Below are 27,200 nucleotides of genomic sequence, written 5' to 3' on the forward strand. Positions count from 1 at the left end.
ACTTGACCTGTAGGCCGCTTCCCGTCTCCTGTCTGGTCAACACGCCACCCCCACCCCACCCCCACCCCAGGAGTGCAGGCCACTGACTCCTGCACTTCTGGGCTGTGTTACTCAGATCCTCGGGCAGTGACCAGGGAAGCCAGGGATTCCTCAGTCCAGTCTTCCCACCAACTGGCTTGATGATCTCTCCTCGCCAGTTGGCACCGCTTGTGGGGGCGTTTTGGTATAGGAGGGGAGAAGGTGGGAGAGGCAGGTCTCAGCTGTGAGCCCATGTCCGCCATTGCTGGAGCTGCATCTGCTGGTGAGCCGGAGGCACGGCCAACCGAGCAGGTGGGAGGCAGCACTTGGGTGGCTTCAGGACACCACTATGTCCCAGCACCTAGCACAGAGCTGGCGCACAGTGATCCTTCAGGAAGTATTTTCTGAAGGACTGAGCCAGCAAGTTTGCCTTCAGTGCCTGTCCTACCCACCCACCCCCATGCCTATCTGAGTGCCACCACTGCCCCTTGCCCTCCCTGGGGACCTCACAGGGAAGGGAGTCACCCTCTGGCTGAAGCATGCGTGTTCTGCACTCTCCCCTCATGCAGAAAGATCCAGATTGGAGAGCCTGTTGTGGGGAGGCCAGTTAGTGAGTGGTAGGGGCCGGAACTGGAATGGGAGAGCAGGATGGAGTGCCGGAGAGGCTACGAGGAAGGAGGCAGGGGTGTCCTGTCTGCTTGGGTGGTCCAGCCAGAGAACAGCCAGGAAGATTCCAAGGGCTCAAGTTATTGAGGGTGGGGCCTGGGGGAAGGCTGGATCATGGGGGAGTGCCCTAGTGTAGGAAGATTCTCTTGAACCTGAGGCTAGGATTCAAGTGTAGGTGGTTTAATTTTGGAGACAATCCCAGGAAATGTCAGCAGAGAGTGGGGGAGTGACACAGGAACGTAGGAAGTCAGCAATCACCGTGGACAAGCCGTGCCTAATTCCCCCTCGCGCAGAGAATGCCGCCAGACAGGTATAAAACAGGTGGCACTTGTGAACTGAGCGAGCTGGGTCTTGGAGTGCCAGCTCCCGCCAGATGCTGGTTGAGCACTGCTGCTGCTCAGGGTGGGTGCCAATCTCCCAGCAAGTGCGGCGCCGCCAGGTGGAGACGGCACTGACGTGCCCTGCAGCAGCGAGGCCAGGGGCTCAGGGTCTCGGCAGAGACAGGAGAGCGAGCGGCAGGGGAATGGGGGCTGGTGTCTGGGGGCAGACGCAGAGTTTGGTTCTCTAACTGCTCCAGGACATCCAGACAGCGGATGGGCTGGCTCCAGACCCAGTGAGAGAAATGGGGCCCTTAATGGAATAAGACTGATGATCTAAGCAAAAGCAGTAGCTGAAAGATCCTAGAGAGAGAGGAATAGAAGGCTGAGAGCTACAGCATGATCAAAGACAAATGGCCAAGTTCATGATTTGGTTTAGACTTGCTCTGCGGGAAGAGAAACGTTTTTTTTTTTTTTTTTTTTTTTTGCCTTGCCACAAATCATTCTCAGAAGCGTGAGATCTGCCGCAAGAAGGACGGAGAGGGGCTCGGCATTCCTTGAAAACATCCAGGCTGCAAAATTGCTGACATGCAATGAAACATTCAGGCCCAACCTTGTCCCCACTGCTATGACCAAAACACTGGAGACCCAGCAATGACAGCCCCCCTCCACCGAAGCCTCCTCCAGCTCTGAAGCCATGGACTCAACCTCCTCAGGTCTGTTTTCACCAACTGCTCGTCTTTCTGGAAAGATCACAACGACAAGCACCTGTGGAGGTGGATCATTTGGCAGCTTCTTTGCAGGAGGAGGTTGATAATGGGCAGTCGGGGAGGGGAAGGCTGCGGCTGCAGCTACCAGCGGAAGGACTAGGGAGGGCTGCTTCCAAGGGCGTCTGTCCGCAGATGGCCCGCCCTGCAACAGGGGCTCAGCGGGACGCCACCCTCTACCTGGGCTCCGGCCATCGTGTCTAGCTCCTTCACGGGTCATTCCGGGATCCTGCTTCCTGGACCTTTGCTTGGGGAGAGGATGTCCATTCGCACAGACTCCACCATCTGAGCCCTATTTGTGGATGCGCCAGACTCACCCGGAAAATTCCAAAGTGCTGAATGGCTTTGGGTAGTGGGGGCTCTGTGAGGGGCGCGGCCTCCTCACCTGAGTGGAGGAGAAAGGCTGCCAGCAGGCAGTGGCCCCGAATGTTGAACTGAGGGACGCCGTAATGAGGGGACCTTCCACCCCACCAGCCCTGGAAGGTCCCACCTACTTCACTGGCTTGGAGAAACCCGTGTGGGACAGCAGTTAGGGGACTGGGCACTTGAATCCTGGCTCTGCCGCTTGCTGACTGCATGACCCTGAGCAAGTTACATAACCTCTCTGTGCCTTTGTTTCCCCAGCTGTAACATGAGAAGTAATAAGAGTTCTAACTTCTCAATTGTTGCAAGGGCTGTGAGAGTTAATGGAACTGTGCCTGGTGCATGAATGAGGCCTTTATAAATGTTAACTATTCGAATAACCCCACCCTCCCTGGGTCAGAAACAAAGATGACTCACAGTTAGCTGGAAAATAAGCTGCTCCTGAAACCTCATTTTAAAACAATCTTAACTGATCCGACCAGGTGCCCCGTCTCTGACGTGCACTGGGTTAAAATGAGAAATAACACAAGGCCCCGCCCCTCTGGTTCCCTTCCGCTCAAAGAAACATCAGATGGGAAAATCGGGAAGCCCATGAGAGCACAGTTCAAGGCCAGGAGTGCGGGGCTCGGGGCTCGCAGGAGTGCGGGGCTCGCAGGAGTGCGGGGCTCGCAGGAGTGCGGGGCTCGCAGGAGTGCGGCGCTCGCAGGAGTGCGGGGCTCGCAGGAGTGGGGTGCTCGCAGGAGTGCGGGGCTCGCAGGAGTGCGGGGCTCGCAGGAGTGGGGCGCTCGCAGGAGTGCGGGGCTCGCAGGAGTGCGGCGCTCGCAGGAGTGCGGGGCTCGCAGGAGTGTGGCGCTCGCAGGAGTGCGGGGCTCCAGAGTCAGAGAACAGAGGCTTGAGGGTCACTGGGACCTCTGCTCAAATCCCTGTGCTAGCACCTGGCGGCTGCGAGCTCTCTGGTAGGATGCTTGATTTTTCTGGGTCTCGTTGTTCTCATCCAGAAAATGGGGTTAATAGCAGTGGTGACCTCATGGCGATTTACCCCTCATCTCGGGCCATGAACGGCATTCCGGGAAGGGAAATGGCACGAGGCCCTACCTGGGAGCCTGGAGGCAGGAGAGGCTCCACGGCATAGCCTGGCTGGCCTGGAGCTAGAGAAGTGTGGAGGGGATCCCACGGAGGGGAGGCCTCCCTGCGGGTTAGGGCTCCAACAGGACGCTGATGGCCGTCTGCCTTTCTCTCTCTGGGGTGGGGAGGAAGTGACGAGGCAGCCCCAGGGGAGGGACACCCTGGAAAGCTGGGCCTCGTGCCAGCCCCTCTACTCCTGTAAGCTGGGGTTCTGAAGGTCTTTCCAGGATGACACCAGGAATTGGAGGTTTGAAGCTGAGATTTGGAGCAGGATGGAGGGCTCACCCCTATTCAGGAATGCAAATGAGCCAGCGTGTCACTCACACACACTGACCCCAACCTCTGACATTTCCGTTTAGAACTTCTAGAAACAACAATCGCCAGGAACAGTACTTTACTGGCAGAAATCCAGGCAGAAGGAAGGCTGGTGGGGCAAAGGCTTGGACACACGCCCTCAGGTTCCACAGGTACATGAGGGCCCAGCCCACACCCAGGAAGCAGCTGTCCTGCCTTGAAAAGCAGCTTCGGCCAAGCGTCGCTTTCAGAGCATTATAAACCCGAAAGAAAAGAAAGCCCCACCCCCCCCCCACTCGACCAGCCCGTGAGGCTGTGTCCATACCCCACCATCATGGCACCACTGGGACCTTCAAGAGAACGCGTTGTGTTTTTTGGTTTGGGTTGGGTTTTTTGAAATGAGGGACTATTTTCAATCCACAGAGACAGACCAGATTCAAAAGATAAAGCTTATAATGTTGACTTTATTTCACCATGGCAGTTTTGTACTCAAGGTTAACAAACCATCTTATATAAAACAACCAAATAAATAAATAAATAAAAATAAATAGGAGTCACGTCAAAGGGGGTCCTGGGATTGGGGAACGAGCCCCTTGCGGAAGCAGAAGCAGGTGCCTGCGGCCAGGATTCCTCTTCCCTCTTAATATCTCCTGAGCACTGTGGGGAGAAGGAAAGGGGTGACGGTGGGTTTAAGGTGGGAGACTGAGGCAGGAGCCGAGCTTCCCCACACCCTGCACTGCCTGCCACCCACTAGTCATCAGTGATCTTGATGTTTGAGGCTTTGTAATCATCTATCTCTCTGGGCCTCAGTTTCCTCATCTGTAAACTGGGGGTTCTAATTGCCCCAGTGACCCTGCTGTCCTCCTTTGAGGTGGTAGTGTAGGGGAAACTGGGGGGATGAATGTTTAGGACCCTTTTATTCCAGGGAGGGGCTGCCATATAAAGAAGGGAGTCCACCCTAAGGAGAGTCTCCCCCTGGGATCAGAGAGGCAGGCCTCGGGCAGGATGTGGGTGGGGACTCGTGGGCATGGTCAGGATCGGGCCCACATTTAACATTTCCAAAAAGACACCCTCGGCCCTGGAGACTGTCAACTGGAAGGAGTGGTTCCAGGTGTCCTATTCTCAAAGAGTGTGGTCCCCAGAGACATCGAATCCCAAGTTGACTCTAATGGTGGCACAGGTTGGAAGGGGGTCGGGAGCCCCGGGTGGTAGGTGGGGGCGGTGGCGGGTGGGGGCGCTGGCAGGTGGGGGCGCTGGCAGGTGGGGGCGGTGGCGGGTGGGGGCGCTGGCAGGTGGGGGTGCTGGCAGGTGGGGGCTCACCGTTGCAGCCCAGGCTGCTGTGGGAGCCGATCCGGTCCAGCCTCCGCCCGAAGCAGCCTGAGTCGCGCATCATCTTGGGGCCCTGCAGGCTCCGCGGGAACTGGAGGGCGTTTTTGCGGGGCCCCAGGACGTCCTCGGGGGCTGCCTCTCGGGACCCCCAGGCTTCTGTGGGGCCCTGGATCTGCTGGAGGGGCTCCAGGGCCATCTGCTTTGCCTGCAGCTCGGAGACTTTGTCCCGCAGACGATCCAGCAGCTCCTGCGATGGGTAGGGCAGCCCGGGGCCTCAGGAACCCGTGCGGGGCTGGCCAGCCCTCGACAGTGCCTATGTGGACCAACTGCCCTGGGTATGGGGTCCTGGCACCCCATCTTGCCACTCTGGCTCCCTTATCACCAATTCCCAAGGGAAGGTAGGGACCCCTTGGGACAGTGGGTGGAGACTCTTTAATTGCTGCTACCCAAGCCCTCCGGCAGCCACATCTACACAGTCCCTCTGCTCTCACCTGCATCCCAGACAGTTCTGAGGCTGGACTGGGGTGGCCCAGCGGGTGAGAACGACCTCCCAGCAGCGATAGGTGCAAGAAAAGGAGGAGCAGGAGTGCCCGGGGCAGTGCCGTCGGGGGATTCATGTCGCTGGAAGAACCGGAGGAAGCTGGTGCCACCACTGCGACGCCTCTGGGTTTCTGTCCCACCTCCTTGCCACCACCCGTGCTCTCCTGGCTCCCTGGGCAACCGCCGCCTTTTATCCCGGAGCTGGAGGTCCGGCCGGCCCTGCCCTGCCGGGTTATCTCTGATTTATCAGCCACATTCCGGCCTGCTGAGCTCAGGGAGGACGAATGCGCCCCTCCGCGCCTCCCTGGAGGTGGAGACCTGAGAGAGCAGGCCTTGTATAGCAACGGCCAGGCTGGGGGCGGGAGCCCGAGGGGGACACCAGCACGTCCCTGTCTCCGGCTTCCACCCTTCCTGCAAAAATCGGGGCTGGGGGCGGCTCTTAGAGTGGCGATTTCCCCTTCTCCGACTCCCCCAATCGTTGCTGGCAAGGACAGGGAGAACCTCAGCGTTCTGAGCCCAGACGCAAGTGCAGGGCGCATAGGGTGACTCAGAGCGAGAACAGCCCCAGCCAACACCCCCACCACCAGCGCGCCCTCCCTCCGCACGCGGGTTCCCTCACCCGCCTGTAACTCAGCACCCGCCACTCCTCGCACCCCGCCACCGGTCTCCGGGGCGCCCTGGCCGCTGTCCGTGGTGCTGATCGTCCCGAGTGAACTTGATCCGAACTCTCAAGATCTGCTCCCTTCAACCCAATTTCCAGGCCAGAAAGACCTGCTTGGGGCAGGGCAAGAGACCTCTGGGACCCCTCCCTATTTTGTTACAATCCCCTCAAAGCCACAAGTCTCACAGCACTGCAAGGCTGAGTCTCCAATATTAACTCATTAAAAGTCCGGGTGACAAAGAACCTCTGGAATGCTGACCCTTCTTCCATGCCTTAAAGGGAAGAGCAGCTTTGGCTGGAATTTTGAGAGGCAAGGCCCAGAGATGAAGTAATTCAGGAATGCTTTCTATGGCATCTCCTCCAGGTGCCAACACCTCCTCTCCCACACCAAGCCAACATACGATGGAAAGAGCAAAGATAACTGGAAAGGTGGTTATCTACTTGGGAGACAACAGGGGTATAGTGCCCCTCCCCTAGCGCTGTCTTCATCTGATTACCCATGAACTGATTCCCATGAGCAGGTGGTCTGGACATCCCAAATGTCTTTAGAAACGAGGATCTGGGCCCCGTGTGGTGGCTCATGCCTATAATCCCAGCACTTTGGGAGGCTAAGGTAGGTGATTGTTTGAGGTCAAGGAGTTCAAGACCAGCTTGGGCAACATAGTGAGACCCCACCTCTGAAAAAAAAATAAAACAATTACCCAGGCATGGTGGCACGTGCCTGAAATCCCAGCTACTCAAGAGGCTGAAGCAGGAGGATCACCTGAGCCCAGGAGGTTGAGGCTGCAGTGAACTATAATGATGCTGCTGTACTCCAGCCTGGGCAGCAGAGTGAGACCTTTTCTCTATAAAAAAAAAAAAAAAAATTTAGCTTTGAGCAGTGGCAGTATCATAGCCAATGAGGTTTATCCAAGGTGCATTTATTGCTAATTGAAAACTTTTCCCAATACCCTGTCATGAAGACTTGAAATATAGTCAGACATTGGCAATTTTTGACAGTCACTATGGAGACTGAATGGAAGAAAAAAAAAAAAAGAGGCCGGGCACGGTGGCTCACGCCTGTGATCCTAGCACTCTGGGAGGCTAAGGCGGGTGGATTGCTCGAGGTCAGGAATTCAAAACCAGCCTGAGCAAGAGCGAGACCCCGTCTCTACTATAAATAGAAAGAAAATAATTGGCCAACTAATATATATATAGAAAAAAAATGAGCCGGGCATGTGGTGCATGCCTGTAGTCCCAGCTACTCGGGAGGCTGAGGCAGGAGGATTGCTTGAGCCCAGGAGTTTGAGGTTGCTGTGAGCTAGGCTGATGCCATGGCACTCACTCTAGCCTGAGCAACAAAGCGAGACTCTGTCTCAAAAAAAAAAAAAAAAAGAAAGAAAGAAAGAATATTTTTAAGGAAAAAAAGAAATGAGGCATTGAAGAGAAATGGCCCTGGAAAGAGATATGACAGCTTAAATAACCTTCTTAAGTGTCTGTGACCAACGTCACTACCCCTTCCAGAGAATTTGTGTTAACAAGGAGCAGAGTGGGGTGGGGGCTGTGTAAGAAGGGAGATGGGTTATGGCAGAGATTTTGGAAAGGGCAGAGAGAAGAAACTGGGATCTCTGAGCAAACTGTACCTAAAAAATAGCAGCTGCTAGGCATTGAGGAAAGTGACATTATTCTTCTTCATTTTTCAGACAAGGAAACTGAGCTCAGATGAATTCATCTACCTTCCAAGGTCATACAACTGACAAGTGGTAAAGCCTGGATTCCAAATCAGGCATTCTGGTTCCAGACTGGAAGCCCCTACTCACTGCCAGGGTGGTCGCAAGGTCTTTCTGAAGGAAGAAAACACAGAGGAATCCCTTGTCGTGGATGAAGGCTCGGGGAGCTATGCTCCGGGGATGTGTGAGTCTGGTGGCTGTGAGTGTGGGGGAGGATGGAAGTGGCTCAGATGAGCATTTTGCAGATGAGGGTGGGGATGGGTCAGGACCATGTAAAGATGCCAGTCTTGGAAAGGCTCTGGGGCCTGGGGCAGTGTGCATGTGTGTGTGTGTGTGTGTGTGTGTGTGTGTGTGTGTGCGCGCACGCGCGAAAGCGCACCACAGGAAGAGCATCCAAAGTCTAAGTGGAGGTGAGGGAGACAACACAATTCAGCCTCGTGCAGAGCTGAGCCAGAGAGCTGGAGGCTGCCTAGGGCGCAGAGAGTCTCTCGTGCTGGGTGTCATGAGATAAAATGTTGGGAGCAAAACAGAGGCCATCAACAAGCACCTATCGAGAACTGACTCTGCATCTAGCCTGCACCTCACTTTGCTCTTCAGCAAAATGGACATATGCTCCCTCCTTGCAAGGACGAAAGGAAGACAATGGTGTCTTTGGCACTGTGGGAAAAGCCAAAGAATTAGAAATGCATGAGAGAGGCCGGGCGCGGTGGCTCACGCCTGTAATCCTAGCACTCTGGGAGGCCGAGGCGGGCGGATTGCTCGAGGTCAGGAGTTTGAAACCAGCCTGAGCAAGACCGAGACCCCGTCTCTACTATAAAATAGAAAGAAATTAATTGGCCAACTAATATATATAGAAAAAATTAGCCGGACATGGTGGCACATGCCTGTAGCCCCAGCTACTTGGGAGGCTGAGGCAGGAGGATTGCTTGAGCCCAGGAGTTTGAGGTTTCTGTGAGCTAGGCTGACGCCATGGCACTCACTCTAGCCTGGGCAACAAAGCAAAACTCTTTCTCAAAAAAAAAAAAAAAAAAAAGAAATGTATGAGAGAGTTGGGCCTTATGCTGAAGGAGATCTGGGGAGACAGAGCGACCCCAGTGGGAACAGAAAGTGCCAAACACTCCAACAGAGCCTCTACCTGCCCCCAGTGGAGGGGACCGTGGGAGAAGAATTTAGGGAAGACAGAGGATGAAACACATCCCCCAGGGCCTCTGTCCAGGGAAGGATGTCCTATCATCCCCCAGCTCTTGCACTCCATCAGCCCCCCACACACGTGTCAAGTGCCTACCGTGTGCCACGTGCCATATGCCATGCCACAGCTAGTCAGTGAAGACAGTCACCCCATCTCTGTCCCAGCATTACTGTTCAAGGGTTAAGTCAGATGATGCTTGTGGTAGGCTGAGTAATAGCCCCTCACCCCAAGGATACCACATCCTAATTCCCAGAACCTGCAAATACGCTACTTTACCCAGTAGAAAGGACTTCAGAGACGAGGTTAAGATAAGGATCTGGCCGGACGCGGTGGCGCGCGCCTGTAGTCCCAGCTACTCGGGAGGCTGAGATGGGAGGATCGCTTGAGCCCAGGAGTTCTGGGCTGTAGTGCGCTATGCCGATCGGGTGTCCGCACTAAGTTCGGCATCAATATGGTGACCTCCCGGGAGCGGGGGACCACCAGGTTGCCTAAGGAGGGGTGAACTGGCCCAGGTCGGAAACGGAGCAGGTCAAAACTCCCGTGCTGATCAGTAGTGGGATCGCGCCTGTGAATAGCCACTGCACTCCAGCCTGGGCAACATAGCAAGACCCCGTCTCTAAAAAAAAAAAAAAAAAAAAAAAAAAAAGATAAGGATCTGGCAGTGCAGAGATTCCCCAGGAGGGCCTGATGTAATCACAGGGTCATTGTAGGGGACAGGCAGGAGGGCCAGGGTCAGAGAGAGAGAAACGTAAGGAGGGAAACGGGTCAGAGAGCAGAGAAGATGCTGCACGGCTGGCTTTGAAGATGGAAGGAGAGGCCACAAGCCAAGAGGTGTGGCTGACCTGAACGGGCTGGAATAGACAAATGGGTTCCCCCCTCGAGCTTCCAGAGGAACCCAGGCCTGCCCACGCCTTGGTTTTAGCTCAGTGAAACAGATTGCGGAATCCGGATCTCCAGAACTAAAGGAAATGAATTCATGTTATTTTAAACCAATAAGCTTGTGAGACTCTGTCTCAGCAGGAGTAGGAAACAATTTAATAATACAAAGCCCCAACTGTGTGCATGTGTAGAACGCCCAGCACGGTGCCTGGCAGACAGTGAGCGCTCAGAAAGGTTGTGGCGGCAGCAGTGTTGGTTCTCCCCAGTGTCAAGCCCTAGGTGTTAGGTGCCGGCTGCAAAGAAATAAGATCTTTAATTCATTCCACAAACCTTCACTGAAGGCCTAGGGTCAAAGTGGGGGAGGCAGGCACAGTCCCAGCCCCTCTCCAAGGAAGAAGCCCCTGGAAAGGAAAGGTTTGTCTGGTCAGGGAACTGGCTCCAGCTGCAAAGCTCCTCGTGGCTTCCTCCCAGCCCAGTCCGTGGCAGCCAAAGAGGGTGGCGTGCGAGCACTGGGCACACGGGCACAGGAGGAGGAGGAAGCGGGGGGCACTGACCAAGGGGGCAGGGGTGGTCAAGCCTCTGCCCACTGCAGACTCCCTGTGTGGCCGTGGGCGAGTCGCTCCTCCTCTGCCCCTTGGACTCTGTTTCCATTTGTGTAGAAAGAAGGAATTAGACTAAGGTTTCTGCCAGGTGCAGAGCCCTGACATGAGTCAGCTTCCCCCAGTTCATGGTCAGGTCCACTTGCCAGCTTCTATCCCCAGGAGGACCTCCAACTTCTGTGACCCTTAGACTTTCTCCAAAAGCCAGAAACCACCTGCAGAGGGCCCATCAGATCCTTCACAGCTGTGGCGACATGCTTATGTGTGAGTGTGTATGTGTGTGTGTGTGTGTGCACACGCACATGCGTGTAAGGGGTGCTTTGGAAACCAGCATGAGTGTGTAGACCCCTCTGCTCTTGAAGCGAATCTCTAGACTGGTGGTTAACAGAGGGAGGGCTGGGCTGGGTGCGGTGGCTCTCGCCTGTAATCCTAGCACTCTAGGAGACCGAGGTGGGAAGATCACTCAAGGTCAGGAGTTCAAAACCAGCCTGAGCAAGAGTGCCGTCTCTACTAAAAATAAAAAGAAATTAATTGGCCAACTAAAAATATATAGAAAAAACTAGCCAGTGGCACATGCTCATAGTCCCAGCTACTCAGGAGGCTGAGGCAGAAGGATTGCTTGAGTCCAGGAGTTTGAGGTTGCTGTGAGCTAGGCTGCGGCCACGGCACTCTAGCCCAGGCAACAGAGTGAGACTCTGTCTCAAAAAAAACAAAAAAACAAAACAAAACAAAACAAAACAAAAAAACAACACAAAACAAACAGAGGGAGGGCTGAACTTGACAGTGACAGCCTGGAAGAAAATAGCTATTAACCCCACCCCACCGTGTCCAGCCTCAGCCTCACCAGCAATTTCTGAGCAACTAAATGTGGTGGAGGAGATGACTGCGTGTTGGAAGGTAATATTCTCTCTCTCTCCCTCCCCCCTTCCCCCCTCCCTCCCATTGCTGTAGCCTTGTAAGGAAAAAGGAATTCGGAAAGGGTCACCTTATCCTTCCCACCCCTCCAGAAAGGACAGTGTCCATATTATCCCCATAGCTGACATTCCGGTGACATCATTGGAGCCCTTGGACCCAGCAACGCCTGAAGTCAGTCTACACTGGACTTTTCAGTTACGTGCGCCAAAACATCTGCCTGTGACCTTTTTAACTAAACCAATTTCAGTTAGATTCCTGTCACTTCCATCCCAAAGATTCTTACCTGACACAGTCCCCGAAAGAAACTGCCTGCACTTTTCTTAGAAACGATTCTGGAGAACAGGACGTCTCAGACCTTGGTAACAGCCCAGGGTCTCAGAGCCTTTGCAGACAGACATTCTGAACACTGTCCAATTGGCCTCTCTCCTCTTGTAATGCGAGTTAGTTCCCTGTGGTCAGAGGAAAGGCAGAAAATGTGCTCCATGACTTTCCAGAAGGCTGTAGGTGCTGGAAAGAAAATTCAGAAGCCTGGTTTTCTCCAAATCTGAACATGGCTCCCAGGTAGGAGAGTCGCGGGAGGAAGGACGGGGGTCAGCCCGGCATCCACACCTGCAAGGGCTCTGGCCCGGCACAGTGCCGAGAGATGGAGGAATCAGAAGGTCCAGAGCTTGCCTTCAAGTTGCTTGTGGCCTAACTGGCAGACAGACCCCGCCTCTGTGAGGACGAAGGGGGCTCCTGAAGGTGAGGCCCCACCCAGCCACCAGGCGGTTCGTGCAGCCTGTGACTGCTATGCCCCGACACCACCTGCGTCCTGGGGTGGTCCAGGAGCCTCACCCCTTTCCTGCAAGGGAGGGGCCAAGGCACAGCCCAGCACATCTCCCTGTCCAGGAGGGAGAAGGGTCTGCACCCAGCGTCCCACGCGGTGAGCTGAGCCCCCAGGGATGGGCTCTTAACCTCCCCAGGCCTCATGGTGGCACCGGATTGACCCAGCACAGTCAGGTGCAGATGGGCCAGGGCCGCCAACTGCGGGACCGATGTGGACTCCAGTGGAAACAGCCATGGAAAGATAGATACCCCATGGGCCATGCCGGTGATTTGGGGAGAGCAGCTAACCCCACAGGCTCGCCCCCTGGTGCTCCGCTCCAGAGTCTGTTCCCAAGGATGGGGCTCCCTCGAGCAAGTCTCCTCCTGCTTGGTGTGGCCCAGAGGGACGGCATTAATGAGCACCACTCGGGGCCAGGCGTTGTGCTCAGGGGCTCTCTCCCACGAGTTCTCAATTCCCGCAGCCACATCCACGCCGAGGGCACCGGCAGCGCGCAGCTCACAGCCGGGGACTACGCACACTGAACACGTTAGTCCTCGTCTGTCTGAAACTCAAATCTAACTGGACGTCCCACTTTTGTATGTGCTGGATCTGGCAGCCCTAGATGGCGTGAGGACTGCCCGGGCTTTTCCCCCCATAGTTTTCCTCCATAGGGAGGGGGGCATTTCCTTACTTTCATTAGCCACGCCCCTTGCACCCAGCTGTGCTGACGCCCTGCCCTGCGTTGAAGACCAGGTGGTTCGGACCCCCCCATATCCCCCTGCCCACCCCTCCTCACCTCTCAGCCCCCACCGCTCCTGGTCTGGGAGGCTGATTGCGGGCAGTGGTCGCAGCTGCAGCCGCACCCCCTCACCTCCTTGTCCCCAGTTTAGCCATCTTTGCTCCCCAAGCTCCCCCTACCCATGTCTGTGCCTGCTCCACCCCTAAAGCCCTCCTCCGAATCAGGGAAAAGGACACAGGCTCTCCCAGCCCCCCCTCTGTCCTGAGCTCCCTGCTGTGCGGCAGCAGAGTCCCCTGCCCCGGCCTCAGTCTCCCCGCCCAGCTCCAAAAGGCTGGACTAAAGCACAGGGGACGTTTCCCGCTTTGCCAAATGGGGCAAGTCAGGCAACCTCTCTGTGCTGTTTCCCCACCTGTGAAATGGACGCAATATCATTTTTGTGAGACTTAGAGATATTAACTCTCATATGCAGCACCTGGGACAGCGCCTGGCAGGTACTGAGTGCTCAGGAATCTTGGCTGCTCTTTTTGTCGTTCCCCTCGTCTCTGCACCCCACCTTTCTGTCAGCGTGTTCTTAGACGACCAGACCTGGAACTTCCGTGCTGTCTGTCCGGAGCCAGGCCCAGGTCTTCCCCTGGAGGTCTTTCACGTCGGCCCCGCCGTAAAACAGGAATGAGAGCAGGAGTGACTCCATGACAGGCTGCACTTCCTGGAGTAGGCCTAAGTTTCGGTTTCCCCGAAACTTCGCCTACTACACCCTTCCCCAAAGTGACCTGCGTCACTTTTGAAGGAGCCAAGCAGGAGCTGACACAATCAGCCACCTTTAAAGGAATCAATGGACTAAGTGGGGAGGGGGGAAGGTGTACCCAGCGTGTATAACTTGCAGAAAAGTATAAAAGCTTGACTTGTACACCAAGGCGGGGTCCTGGTTCTTAGGGAGGCCGCTGCGTTGGCGCTCTGGGACCTGGACCCTAGCTCGAGCTAGCCAATAAACTACTTCGTACTTTGCAGCCTCAGTGATTCTGCTTCTCTGTTCCTGGGGCCGAAGGAAACCCGCTCTAACACCGGCTCCTTCGGAAAGGAGGAACAGGGACTGCTAATGGGTGCAGAGTTTCCTTTGGGAGTGAGGAAAATGTTCTGGAATTAGTGGAGATGGTGGTACAACATTTTAAATATATTAAAATTATGATTAAAATGTGATACGTGAATTATTTCTTTTTTTTTTTTTTTTTTTTTGAGACAGAGTCTCACTCTGTTGCCTGGGCTGGAGTGCCATGGCGTCAGCCTAGCTCACAGCAACCTCAAACTCCTAGCCTCGAGCAATCCTCCTGCCCCAGCCTCCCCAGTAGCTGGGACTACAGGCATGTGCCACCATGCCCGGCTCATTTTTTCTACATATTTTTAATTGGTCAATTAATTTCTTTCTATTTTTATAGAGATGGGGTCTCGCTCTTGCTCAGGCTGGTTTCGAACTCCTGACCTCAAGCAATCTGCCTGCCTTGGCCTCCCAGAGTGCTAGGATTACAGGCATGAGCCACTGAGCCTGGCCATATCTTAATTTTTAAAAATTAGAAAATTTCCCTTAATTTTCTATGTTCTGAAAAAATGTATAGAACAACGGGTTTATTGTGATTTTAAGTTGTAGAATTCCTACATGAAACTATCTGGGATTGTTTTTCTGGTTTTGTTTAGTTTGTAGAGGTAGTTTGTAGGAAACTTTTTCTACTTTCTCTGTGGAAATTGATCTATTTAAGTTTTCATTTTGTCTTAGTTGCAGTTAATTTTGGTAAGCTACATTTTCCAAATAATTTACCTATTTGATCTAGGTTTTCACATTATTTGCACAGCAGTCCCTTTTGATATGTTAAACTTCCTCTCTGTCAATAGATACTATTCTTTCTCCCATCTCCTCATTTTGTCTGTTTTGGTTGGCACATAAATACACAAAGTTCTCACCATCAGTTTTTACCTAAGTTTCCCCAGTTACCGCTTAGTTGGGTCAAGTTCATCTTCTAATACGTTTCTCCAAAAAGGCACCTGTAAACAGTACATCCTGAGCTCAAACCTGTTCCTCCATACCCTTGATACTCAAAGAACAACCAGATGGAAAGTTCTCAACTCACACTTTGTTTTCTTGAGTCTCTTGAAAATGTGCAGCTGCCTTGCTTTGTATCTTGCTCCTGAGATGTCTGATCTTAGGCTGATTTTTTTTTTTTTTCACTTTTATGAGTAATTTTTTCTTTTTTAAAGCCTGGATTCCCTGACAACTTTCTTTCTAATAATTTTATCAGTAAAAGTCTGGAGTTGATAGTTTCTGGTCAACTCAGTTTTTTAAGAATATAAGCTTTCTCTTACTTATGAAAGGTTTTCTTGCATATTTTTAAATATTGGCCAGGCATGGTGGCTCATACCAGTAATCCTAGTAATACGGAAGACCGAGGCAGGAGAATTGCTTGAGGCCAGGAGCTCAAGATCAGCCTGGGCAACATAGTGATACCCGTCTCTACAAAAAGTTTAAAAATTAGCCAGACATGGTGGGGCATAACTGTAGTCCCAGCTACTCAGAAGGCTGAGGCAAGAGGATCGCTTGAGTCTAGGAGGTTGAAGGTATAGTGAGCTACGATCACACTTTTATACTCTAGCCTGGGTGACAGAGCAAGACCCTGTCTCTAAAAAAATAAAAATAAACCATATATAAAATATTAATAGGCCAAGGAGCAATGGCTCACGCCTGTAATCCTAGCACTCTGGGAGGCTGAGGCAGGCGGATTGCTCAAGGTTAGGAGTTTGAAACCAGCCTGAGCAAGAGTGAGACCCTGTCTCTACTATAAATAGAAAGAAATTAATTGGCCAACTAATATATATAGAAAAACTTGGCCAGGCATGGTGGCGCATGCCTGTAATCTCAGTTACTTGAGAGGCTTAGGCAGGAGGATCGCTTGAGCCCAGGAGTTTGAGGTTGCTGTGAGTTAGGCTGACGCTGCGGCACTCATTCTAGCCTGGTCAACAAAGCAAGACTATGTCTCAAAAAATAAATAAATAAATAAAACATTAATAATGTTACATTGTTTTGTTTTTATTCTTCAGGGACTACAGTGATCACTAAGTTGGGTATTCTTTCCTAGTCTTTACTTTGATCACTTTTTTCCTTTTTACTCTTTATTTCAGTTTCTTTCACTCTTGCTCTCCCCGTTCTTCAATATGTTTTACAGTATTTATTTGAACAAATAATTCACTCCTGGGAAACTTGTCATTTATTCTTTATTTCTGACATGATTTTGTCTTTATATTCAATTTCTTTCCTGACTCCAAACAGCTTTCGCTGCATTTCTTCCTGTTCTGTGTCCCTTTTCTTCTTAGTATTTGAATTTCTGATTCTTGGGTTTTTTTTAATTGTTATATAATTTAAAGCAGGTTTGATTTTCCATATTCCAGGGCATTTTGTGGACATGATTCTTGGTTCAAGAACATACCCTTCTATCAGGAAAGTGTGGTTTTTGTAAAGGATGACATTGGGGGGGAGTGTTTGAGGGAAAGGGGTTAGAACATCTTGTTGCTTTTAGGTTTCTACAGGATCCATAATTTTCCCTCTGTAGCAGTTTGCCAGGGCTGCCCTTACAAAGTACCACAGTCTGGGTGGCTTCAACAACAGAAATGTACTGTCTCCCAGTTCTGGAAGCTGAGAGTTCAAGATAAAGGTGTGGGCAGGGCTGGTTTCTCCTTTTTTTTTTTTTTTTTTTTGAGACAGAGTCTCACTCTGTTGCCCAGGCTAGAGTGAGTGCCATGGCATCAGCCTAGCTCACAGCAACCTCCAACTCCTGGGCTCAAGCAATCCCGCTACCCCAGCCTCCCGAGTAGCTGGGACTACAGTCATGCGTCACCATGCCGGGCTGATTTTTTCTGTATATATTAGTTGGCTAATTAATTTCTTTCTATTTATAGTAGAGACGGGGTCTCGCTCTTGCTCAGGCTGGTTTCGAACTCCTGACCTAAAGCAATCCCCCTGCCCCGCCTCGGCCTCCCAGAGTGCTAGGATTACAGGTGTGAGCCACCACGCCTGACCATAAATAACTTTAAAGCCCAGCCTAGGGCTGGTTTCTCCTGAGGCCTCCGCCATAGATGTCACCTTCTCCCTGTGCCTTTATGTGGTCGTCCCTCTGTGTGTGTCTGTGTCCTAATCGCCTATTCTCATAAGGACACCAGTCACGTTGGATTGGGGCCTGCCCTAATTACCTCATTTTAAATTTATTATCCCTTTAAAGGCCCTGTCTTCAAAAAATAGTCACATTCTAAGGTAGTGGGGTTCAGGCTTCAACACACAAATTTGGGGGGGATGCAGTTCAGTCCATGACAGCCTCTTCCTTCCTTCTTTCTACTCATTGTCCCCAAGGGACACCACCACTTTCTATTGTTCTGATTTTTTTTTTTTTTTTTTTTTTTTTGAGACAGAGTCTCGCTTTGTTGCCTAGGCTAGAGTGAGTGCTGTGGCGTCAGCCTAGCTCACAGCAACCTCAAACTCCTGGGCTCAAGTGATCCTTCTGTCTCAGCCTCCCAAGTAGCTGGGACTACAGGCATGAGCCACCATGCCCGGCTAATTTTTTCTATATATATTAGTTGGCCAATTAGTTTCTTTCTATTTATAGTAGAGACGGGGTCTCGCTCTTGCTCAGGCTGGTTTCGAACTCCCGACCTCGAGCAATCCGCCCGCCTCGGCCTCCCAGAGAGCTAGGATTACAGGCGTGAGCCACCGCGCCCGGCCTGATTATTTTTGCCGCATAACAAACTGCCCCAAACTTACTGGCTTAAAGTAACAATCATTGAGTTGTATCTTAAGGTCCTAGTGGTTGATACGGCTCAGCCACGTGGCTGTCACTTGGGGTTCCTCGTGTGGTTGTAGTTGGATGACAGCTGAGTCGAGAGTCGCGTGAAGATTTCTTCATCCTCGGCCTCCACCTGGGCTGGAGTGGCCAGAGCAGACCGGGGCCAGGTCCTTGTGTCTCTCCCCATGCCCTCTGGGTGGGGGACAGGGGAGCGCTACAGGCCTGAAAAGGGAGCAGGAAGAAGCCAGCGTGGTCACAGGGCCCTGCTAGGGACTTATTTTAAGGCCTGTCACCCACTCTCAGCCGCTATCTCCCAAAGGCTCCCAGGACACGCCGGCCGGGAGGGCGAGGGCTGACTCACGCATGCCATCCCCTTGAGCGCTCCTTCCTGGCCTGGCGGGCTCCGGCCAGTGGCGCTGGGGCTGGGCCACGGGGACGCACACCCTCCTCCTGCCGGAGGGCGCCGGAGCGGCTGGCAGGCTCTAGGTGGCCGGGGGTCAGGGAGTGACTGGCCAGCCTCCAGTTCTCCAGGGACAGAACAGTGCCGGCCGCCTGCGTCCCGACAGGGACAGGAAGGGCAGGCAGGGCCACTCAGCGGCGAGCTCCTGGCAAGCCCTTTTCCCTATTAATAGTAGCTGCGTCTGACCTGGGAGAGGCTCTGATTCACCCGTTCATTCAATAAACATGTATTAGGCCAGGTGCAGTGGCTCACGTCTATAATCCTAGCACTCTGGGAGGCCCAGACAGGGCAGATTGCTCAAGGTCAGGAGTTCGAAACCAGCCTGAGCAAGAGCGAGACCCCGTCTCTAATATAAATAGAAAGAAATTAATTGGCCAACTAAAAATATATAGAAAAAATGAGCCGGGCATGGTGGCGCATGCCTGTAGTCCCAGCTACTCGGGAGGCTGAGGCAGGAGGATCGCTTGAGCCCAGGAGTTTGAGGTTGCTGTGAGCTAGGCTGACGCCATGGCACTCACTCTAGCCTGGGCAACAAAGCAAGACTCTGTCTCAAAAAAAAAAATTCTCTGTCAGAATAACGGGCAGGTTTCTGTCTCCAGCTGGACCCCGGCGGTACACTCGGGGGTGACCTTCGACAGTGAGCATGACCTTGTCTCCGGCCTCAGAGAAAATGCCTTCCCTCCCGCTCTGTACTGCGTTTCCCAGGCTGCCAGAACGGACGACCACAAACCTGGCAACTTAGAACAACGGGAAATATTCTTGCCCAGGTCTGAAGCTCAGATGTCCCAAATCAAGTCTCCCGGGCCACACCGCCTCTGGGGCTGTAGGGGAGGGTCCCCCTGGCCTGTTCCAGCTCCTGGTGGCTCCCGGTGGCCCTCAGCTCATGGCAGTGTCACTCCAGTCTCTGCCTGAGTCTTCCCATGGCCTTCTCGGTGTCTCTGTGTCTCGTGTCTCCCTCTCTTTCATCGATAAACACAACTGTCATTGGATTTAGGGCTCACCTTGTATCCGGGATGACCTCAGCTCAAGATCCTGAATTTAATGACATTGTTAAAGACCTTTTTTCCAAGTAAGGCAATACAGGTTCCAGGGGTTAGGACACAAACACGTCTTTTTGGAGGCTGCCGTTCAACACCATACAACCCCACAGCCCCGTGCAGACTACCCTTCTCATTGCAAGGGGTTCCCTGCTGCTCTCTACCCAACTCCTGGCCTGCCCCACGGGTCCCTCCACTGCCGGCACACCTCGCTTTCCGCTTCTGTCCTCCCCTGGGCACCGGCTCTGCACCTGTGCTTCCCTGAACTGACCGGCCCCAGCCTCCGGGCCCCAAGACCCTTCACCGTGTGGTTGCATCCTCTACCTGGAAGGCCCTGCTCACCTGAGTCTCACGTGATCCGGCTTGGACCCACCAACCACCCTCCCCACCCCCTTTATTTATTTATTTTCTTTTTTTTTTATTTATTTATTTTTGAGACAGAGTCTCACTCTGTTGCCCGGGCTAGAGTGCCCTGACATCAGCCTATCTCACAGCAACCTCAAACTCCTGGGCTCGAGCAATCCTCCTGCCTCAGCCTCCCGAGTAGCTGGAACTACAGGCATGCACCACCATGCCCGGCTAATTTTTTCTGTATATATTTAGCTGTCCAATTAACTTCTTTCTATTTATAGTAGAGATGGGGTCTCGCTCTTGCTCAGTCTGGTTTTGAACTCCTGACCTCGAGCGATCCACCCGTTGCGGCCTCCCAGAGTGCTAGGATTACAGGCGTGAGCCACCGCGCCCGGCCCACACATTAATATACTTCTTCATGTTGCTAAAGAGCTGCCATTTATCCTTTCATAGTCCACTGAGTTTATTTTCTTTTTATTATATTTTTATTTTTTGAGACAGAGTCTCTCTGTGTTGCCCAGCTAGAGTGCAGTGGCGTCAGCCTAGCTCACAGCAACCTCAACTCCTGGACTCAAGCGATCCTCCTGCCTCAGCCTCCTGAGTAGCTAGGACTACAGGCACGTGCCACCATGCCTGGCTAATTTTTTTCTATTTTGGGTTGTTTGGATAATTTCTTTCTGTTTATAGTAGAGACGGGGTCTCACTCTTGCTCAGGCTGGTCTGAAACTCCTGAGCTCAAGCAATCCTGCCTCGGCCTCCCAGAGTGCTAGGATGACAGGCGTGAGCCACCGCACCCAGCCCAGTCCACTAAGTTTAATATTCTTTTTTCTTTTCTTTTCTTTTTTCTTTTTGAGGCAAGCTTTTGCTGTGTCACCCTCTCTGGGGTACAGTGGCATGATCACAGCTCACTGCAGCCTTGAACTCCTGGGCTCAAATGATCCTCCTGCCTCAGCCTCCTGTGTGGCTGGAACCACAGGCATGCGCCACAACAACTGGCTCATTTTTATTTTATTTGTTGTAGAAACGGGGTCTTGTTATGTTGGCCAGGCTGGCCTGAGTTTCATATTCTTAATATAATTAACTATTTTCTCACTTGGGCTTGTATAATGCCTAGATTTTTTTTACTAGTCTAAATGATGCAGCTTAAATAACTTTAAATATGTGGGGTTTTTGTCCTTTTAGCTCAGGGTTCCTCAGCCTCAGCTCTGCAGACGTTGGGGCAGATAACCCTTTGTCGGGCAGGGGAGGGCTGTCTTGTGCACCGGACGGTCTTAGCAGCAGCCCTGGCCTCTGCCCCTTGTAGCAGCCGCTCCCTCACCCAAACTGTGACAGCTAAAAATGCCTTCAGACATTGCCGAGTATCCCCTGGGCGACAAAACTGTTCCTGGTCGAGACTCCTGTTCTAGATAATTCACTCAGGAGAAGGGCCCAAGAGCAGGATTTTCTGAATGAGAGGCTCACGCGTGTTCATGCGTCCAGTGCTCACAGATGGCCTCCCGGCGGGACCACAGCCGCCCACCGAGTCCTTTCCGGGAGGGTCAGGGGAATGGCGGCAGGGTCCTCCTCCCAGGAGCCGTGGAGGTCGCAGGCTGTGAAAGACTGCAGCTCACCCACCAGGCAAAGAGCGGCTTCTGAGTGCCGCTGGCACCCCTGCAGGGGCGTCATCCCACTGTGGTCCCCGGGAAGGGCCGCACACTGCACATCCAGCCAGGCGCTGTTCATTTAGACCACGACGCCAGTCTGCAACCTCTCACTCACGCGGGCTGTGGTGAAGAATACGCACATAGCGGCCCGGTGCAGTGGCTCACGCCTGTAATCCCAGCACTTTGGGAGGCCAAGGTGGGAGGATTTCTTGAGGCCAGGAGTTCGAGACCAGCCTGAGCAAGATAGTGAGACTCCCCGTCTCTACAAAAAATAGAAAAATTAGCCGGGCGTTATAGTGGCATGTGCCTGTAGTCCCAGCTAGTCGGGAGGCTGAGGCAGGAGGATCACTTAAGCCCAGGAGTTAGAGGCTGCAGTGAGCTATGATGATGCCACCGCACTCCAGCCCAGCAACAGAGTGAGACCTGTCTCCAAAAAAAAGAAAGAAGAAGAAGCATGTAGTGCCTTAGAAGCTGCAGACGCCCTGGAAATGGAGATGGGGAGGGAAGAAGGTGCAGAAAGCAAAGAGAGGACACGGCAGGGCGGGGACAGCCAAGCCCGAGGGCCACAGGCATGAATGGCGTGAAGTGGGGGCCACACGTAATGACAAGGATCGTGAGTGGCCGTCCCAGGACGTCCACATGAGGGATATTAATAGAGCTGCACGAGGAGAGGACACACCGTGCTTGGGAAGGACGACAGGGAGCAGGGCTGAGTGTCCGGGAAGAAGTCCCGTGACATGTGGGAAATGGAGGGGGTACTGCAGGCCACCCGGGCCTGCTGGCCGGCTCTCAGCTCTCCTCCCTGACCTCTTTCCCCAGTGCAGGTGGCCACACGGCTCAGAGCTCCAGGCCCTTCCAGGCTGTCCGTGTCCTCCTGGACCTGGCTGGTGACTGGGGGCTGTGTCCCCACATTGACAGGGTTGTCAGTGTGAGGGGCTGGGAACAAAGCCAGGGCACAACTGGAAAGTCAGAAAGAGGCATTGTGATGAGATGGATGGTGTCCCCCAAAATCCATGTCCACCCAAAACCTCAGAAGGTGACCTTATTTGGAAACAAGATCTTTGCAGAGGTCATTAGTAAAGAAGAGGTCATACCAAATTAGCAGGTCCTAATCCCGTGCGACTGGTGTCCTCATAAGAAGAGGATGGGGCCGGGCGCGGTGGCTCACGCCTGTAATCCTAGCTCTCTGGGAGGCCGAGGCGGGCGGATTGCTAGAGGTCAGGAGTTCAAAACCAGCCTGACCAAGAGCGAGACCCCGTCTCTACTATAAATGGAAAAAAATTAATTGGCCAACTGATATATATATATAAAAAATTAGCCGGGCATGGTGGCACATGCCTGTAGTCCCAGCTACTTGGGAGGCTGAGGCAGAAGGATCGCTCGAGCCCAGGAGTTTGAGGTTGCTGTGAGCTAGGCTGACGCCATGGCACTCACTCTAGCCTGGACAACAAAGCGAGACTCTGTCTCAAAAAAAAAAAAAAAAAAAGAAGAGGATGGAGGCAGATACAGACATGCAGAGAGAAGTCCAGGGAAAAATGGAGGCAGAGATTGGAGTGACCCATCTACGTGCCAAGGAACAGCAAGGGTCTCCAGCAACTCCTAGAAGCTAGACACGGCCCCCGGAGCCTGCAGAGACAGCATGGCCCAGCCACACCATGGGCTCAGACTCGTGGCCTCCAGAGCTGCAAGAGAATACATTGCTGTTGTTTTAAGCCACCTAGTTTGTGGTGCTTTGCAGCCACAGGAAACAAATAGGCACCTTGTACTTGTGAAGGGGCTTCGTCCTGGGCTTCATGGTGCTCTTAGGTTATGCGTTAGGTCTCTGGGGGACTTAGCCCTTAATGGAGCAATAGCTGCGCAGAGTGCAGGGCCTGGAGTCTGCCTGGGTTCAAATGCCAGTGCCGCCTCTTACTACTCATGGCAGACTGAATCCCTGAAGATGGCCACGAGATCTCCCAGCCCACGTGCTCTTACAATGGGACACTGACGCTCCTCCCATGGAAAATGAGGTCTGTGTTCCCTCCTCTTGAACCTGGACAGGCTCAGGCCTATGGCAGAAGTGACACTGTGACTTTTCAGGCTAGATCGTAGCTGAGATTGAGCTTTCCTCACCAGAACACTTGCACTGGAGCCCTGAGGTGGCCATCCTGTGAGGAAGCCCAAGCTCGCCCACCAGGAGAAGCCCTGAGACCACATGAAGAGAGACACGCTCCTGGCCAACTCCGGTCACCATCTGACTACAGTGGCATGGAAGACCCTGAGCCGGATCCACACAAGTTCCCCAATCCCTGACCTGTGGAAGTCACAAGCAAGAATAAAATGACTGTAGTTGTTTTAAGCCATTAAGTTTCAGGCTAATTTGTTACGCAGCAATAAATAACCAATACAGGCAGGTACCATCACCTCTGTTTGGTTTTTTTTTTTTTTTTTATTTTTGAGACAGAGTCTCGCTTTGTTGCCCAGGCTAGAGTGAGTGCCCTGGTGCCAGCCTAGCTCACAGCAACCTCAATCTCCTGGGCTCAACAATCCTACTGCCTCAGACTCCCAAGTAGCTGAGACTACAGGCATGCGCCACCATGCCCAGCTAATTTTTTCTATATATATTAGTTAGTCAATTAATTTCTTTCTATTTTTAGTAGAGCCAGGGTCTCGCTCTTGCTCAGGCTGGTTTTGAACTCCTGACCTCTAGCAATCCGCCCGCCTCGGCCTCCCAGAGTGCTAGGATTACAGGTGTGAGCCACCGCGCCCGGCCGACCTCTGTCTTATAGATGAGAAAAACAAGACGTTCATTTATCCATCCAACAACTGTTTAGTGAGTGCCCACTGCATGCCAAGCACTGTCTGAGCACAGGACCACCACAGGAAACAAAGACTACGGGCCCCCTCCCCTTGTGGAACACGAGATGTGACAGGCCGAGTAATGGTTTGGTGTCAATCTCTCTCTCATTCTGTGACCCCAACACCCAGGTCCTTCTCAGCCCACAAAGAGATTCCTCTGAGGCTGACGTGCTTGTCTCTCACCCAGCTCCGTCCCCCGGAGGTGGGGCCCCATGGGGTTGGGACCCACCACCAGGCAGAGCTGCCCACCCACTGCCCTCCATGTTGGGCTGGGCAGAGGAAGCTCTGGGCAGGGAGGAGAGCGGGAGGAATGTCCCAGGTGGGGGCACTTAGGGGAATGAAGCCAACCACCAGCGTCTCCTTCCCTCCTTGGCAACTACGGTATTTATCTTAATATGACCGCTTTTCTAGCGTGATGTGAAGCAGCTCTGAACACAAGTCCAAGCCTTTCAAAGATAATGCAAACTCCTGTCTGCTCACCATGGCCGACAGATGACCCTGCTCTTGGGAAGCCCATCAGCCAGTTTTGCTGTGTCTGACTCTGGGGTGAGGGTCACACTCGAGTCCCTTCTTCTGGAGCCACACGGCCCTCTGGGCGACCGGAACCCCCGTTCCTGCAGGGGCGTCTGCTTGTGCTCCTCGAGCGGGCAGCTCCGTTGTGCCCACGCCCTGCGCTCTGGGTGAAGTGGGCTAACTGTGTCCCCAACAGACGTCCACACCCTAACCCCTGCACCCTGGGAGTGTCACCGTCTATGGCGACAAGCAGACTTTGCAGGTGTGACCAAGCCAAGGGTCTCGAGATGCAGGATCATCCTGCAGTAGCCAGGTGGGCCCTAACTATGGTCATTCAGAGGGAGAAGTGTGGCCACGGAGGCAGAGACTGGGGTGATGCGGCCACCAGCCAAGGAACACCCAGAGCCTCCGGAAGCTGGGACAGGCAACAGCAGCTTCTCCCCTGGAGCCTCCGCAGGGAGCACGGCCCTGCCCAGGCCTTGACTTTAGCCCTCGGTACCGATTTTGGATTTGCGGCCTCCAGAACTGTGAGAGAATAAATTTGCATTGATTTAAGCCACCAAGTGTTCGGTAACTTGACAGCAGCTACAGGAAAGTGGCACGGAGGGCCAGGAGGAACCTGAGCCGGGGGAGGTGGCCGTGGAAGGCAGGGAGGAGTTTGGATCACCTGCTCCCTTCTCCCCTTCTTGCCCTCAGCACTCCTCGCCCCTTTATTCATTTATTTATTTTCACTCCTGCAATATGTTCAATGCACGCAGGTTACACAGAGGATGAAGGGCAAGAGGGAACCGACATCTAAAAGTCACCAAAAGGCCGGCGCAGTGGCTCACGCCTGTAATCCTAGCTCTCTGGGAGGCCAAGGCAGGTGGATGGTTTGAGCTCAGGAGTTTGAGACCAGCCTAAGCAAGAACGAGACCCCATCTCTACTAAAAATAACAAAATAAAAATTAATTGGCCAACTGAAATAGAAAAAAAAAATAAAGAAATAAAAAAAAATTTTAATAAAAATAAAAAATAAAAGTCACCAAAAGTTCTTACAAAAGTTCCAGGCTGGCTGTATCCCCAGGAACCGAGTCGCCACCAACATCAAAAACTAATAGAGGCCAGGCCCGGTGGCTCACACCTGTAATCCTAGAACTGTGGGAGGCCGAGGCGGGTGGATCGCTTGAGGTCAGGAGTTGGAAACCAGACTGAGCAAGAGTGAGACCCAGTCTCTACTATAAATAGAAAGAAATTAACTGGCCAACTAATAAATATATAGAAAAAATTAGCTGGGCATGGTGGCGCATGCCTGTAGTTCCAGCTACTGGGCAGGCTGAGGCAGAAGGATCTCTTGAACCCCCAGGAGTTGGAGGTTGCTGTGAGCTAGGCTGACGCCACGGCACTCTAGCCTGGACAACAGAGTGAGACTCTGTCTCAAAAAAAAAAAAAAAAAAAAAAAACTAATAGAAAATTTTACAAAAGTCCGCTTGTTGCAGCATTCGGGTACTTGTACAAAAGGAGGGGTCTCTCTACAGGGCTCCTGACTTGAACAGGGACCCAGGCCCCTCGCCTGGCAGGGAGGCCCTGGGAGGGCCAGGGAGGGAAGACCAGATAAAAAACTATACAGTTAAAGAAATTCTCTACTGGTCCGCCCCACGGGGGACCGACCCTCAGGTTTTCTCCCTGCTCGCAACTCAATCTCAAAACCCAACCCCGAGCCCCTGTGTGTATTTTGTGAGACACTCTGGCCCTTCAGACTCTCCCCCAGGCTTCCCCAGGCCCTGCCGGGAACCTTGCCCCTGGGAGAGGAAGGGACGGGCAGGAAGAGGCACCGGCTCCCCGGCCAGAGCTGAGACCTCACGTGAGCCTTCCCTGCGCTCAGACGGGCCGCTGGGCCGCGGTCCCCCTGCAGCCCGCAATGACCTGGGAGCCGGGCGCCCGCCTTATAGAGCAGGCAGAGGGCACGAGGGGACCGCTTCTCAGAAACTCCGAAACTCCAGGGGCCTGGAGGAAGGGGTAGGGTTGCGCAGGCCTCCACGAAGCCTGCAGCAGAGGCAGAGCGAGGGAGGGAGGGCCCTTGTCTCCTCCACCCACCACGAGGCCAGGGGCTCAGTAGAGCTGGAGGCAGAGAAGGAAAGGGCACATTTGCTGGGCCCCTCCACGCGCCAGGCGCTGAGCTGGGCGTGGTACAGGTCAGCCTTGCTCCGTCCCCAGTGAGGGCCCCCTCTCACCGGCCAGCGGCTCAATGGGGAGCCCCCGCCCCAAGAAACCTCTGGGGAGCACCCCTGCCCAAGGGGAAGGACACCTGGTCAGAGATGGCCCATAGGCCACTGCTCCGCCAGAGGCAGGACTGCAGAGCGGTGCCCACCACTGGTCCAGAGATGTCCCTCCAGGCCTGGCCCTGGCCCCTTGTAGACCAGTGTAACACAGCCAGCAGGTGTCACAGCCTTTGGGAAAGTATAAAACGCATTTTTAAATCTTTGAAGGAAAGAAAGTGGGAAAAGCAAGCCTCTCAGCTCACACCACCCGCCCTCCCCTGCCCGCCGTCCTCGCCTCTCCTCAAATGTCCCCGCAGCGGGCTCCTCTGCCGCCGCCTGGCGCGGGGAGGCGGGTGCGGAGAAGCTGCGCCCAGCCTGGCTCCCGG

The 27,200-nt window shown here is 53.4% G+C and overlaps 1 protein-coding gene and 1 non-coding gene across 2 annotated transcripts; one reads left to right on the forward strand and one right to left on the reverse strand.

The window, feature by feature from the left end:
- Nucleotides 1-4,004: 4,004 nt before the first annotated feature.
- On the reverse strand, nt 4,005-6,455 carry NPPB (natriuretic peptide B). Its single transcript, XM_012785315.3, has 3 exons — nt 5,371-6,455; nt 4,871-5,126; nt 4,005-4,207 (listed from the first exon to the last, which is right to left on the reverse strand). Exons 1-3 carry the CDS (start codon nt 5,956-5,958, stop codon nt 4,191-4,193), a joined length of 861 nt encoding a protein of 286 aa, XP_012640769.3. The 5' UTR covers nt 5,959-6,455; the 3' UTR covers nt 4,005-4,190.
- Nucleotides 6,456-6,949: 494 nt separating this feature from the next.
- LOC142869661 (U4 spliceosomal RNA) lies at nt 6,950-7,091 on the forward strand. The gene has a single exon (XR_012918241.1). It is a non-coding gene; the product is annotated as a U4 spliceosomal RNA (small nuclear RNA).
- Nucleotides 7,092-27,200: the final 20,109 nt, after the last annotated feature.

The sequence above is a fragment of the Microcebus murinus genome, chromosome 2 (genome assembly GCF_040939455.1).
Source record: "Microcebus murinus isolate Inina chromosome 2, M.murinus_Inina_mat1.0, whole genome shotgun sequence".
Taxonomy (NCBI): Eukaryota; Metazoa; Chordata; class Mammalia; order Primates; family Cheirogaleidae; genus Microcebus; species Microcebus murinus.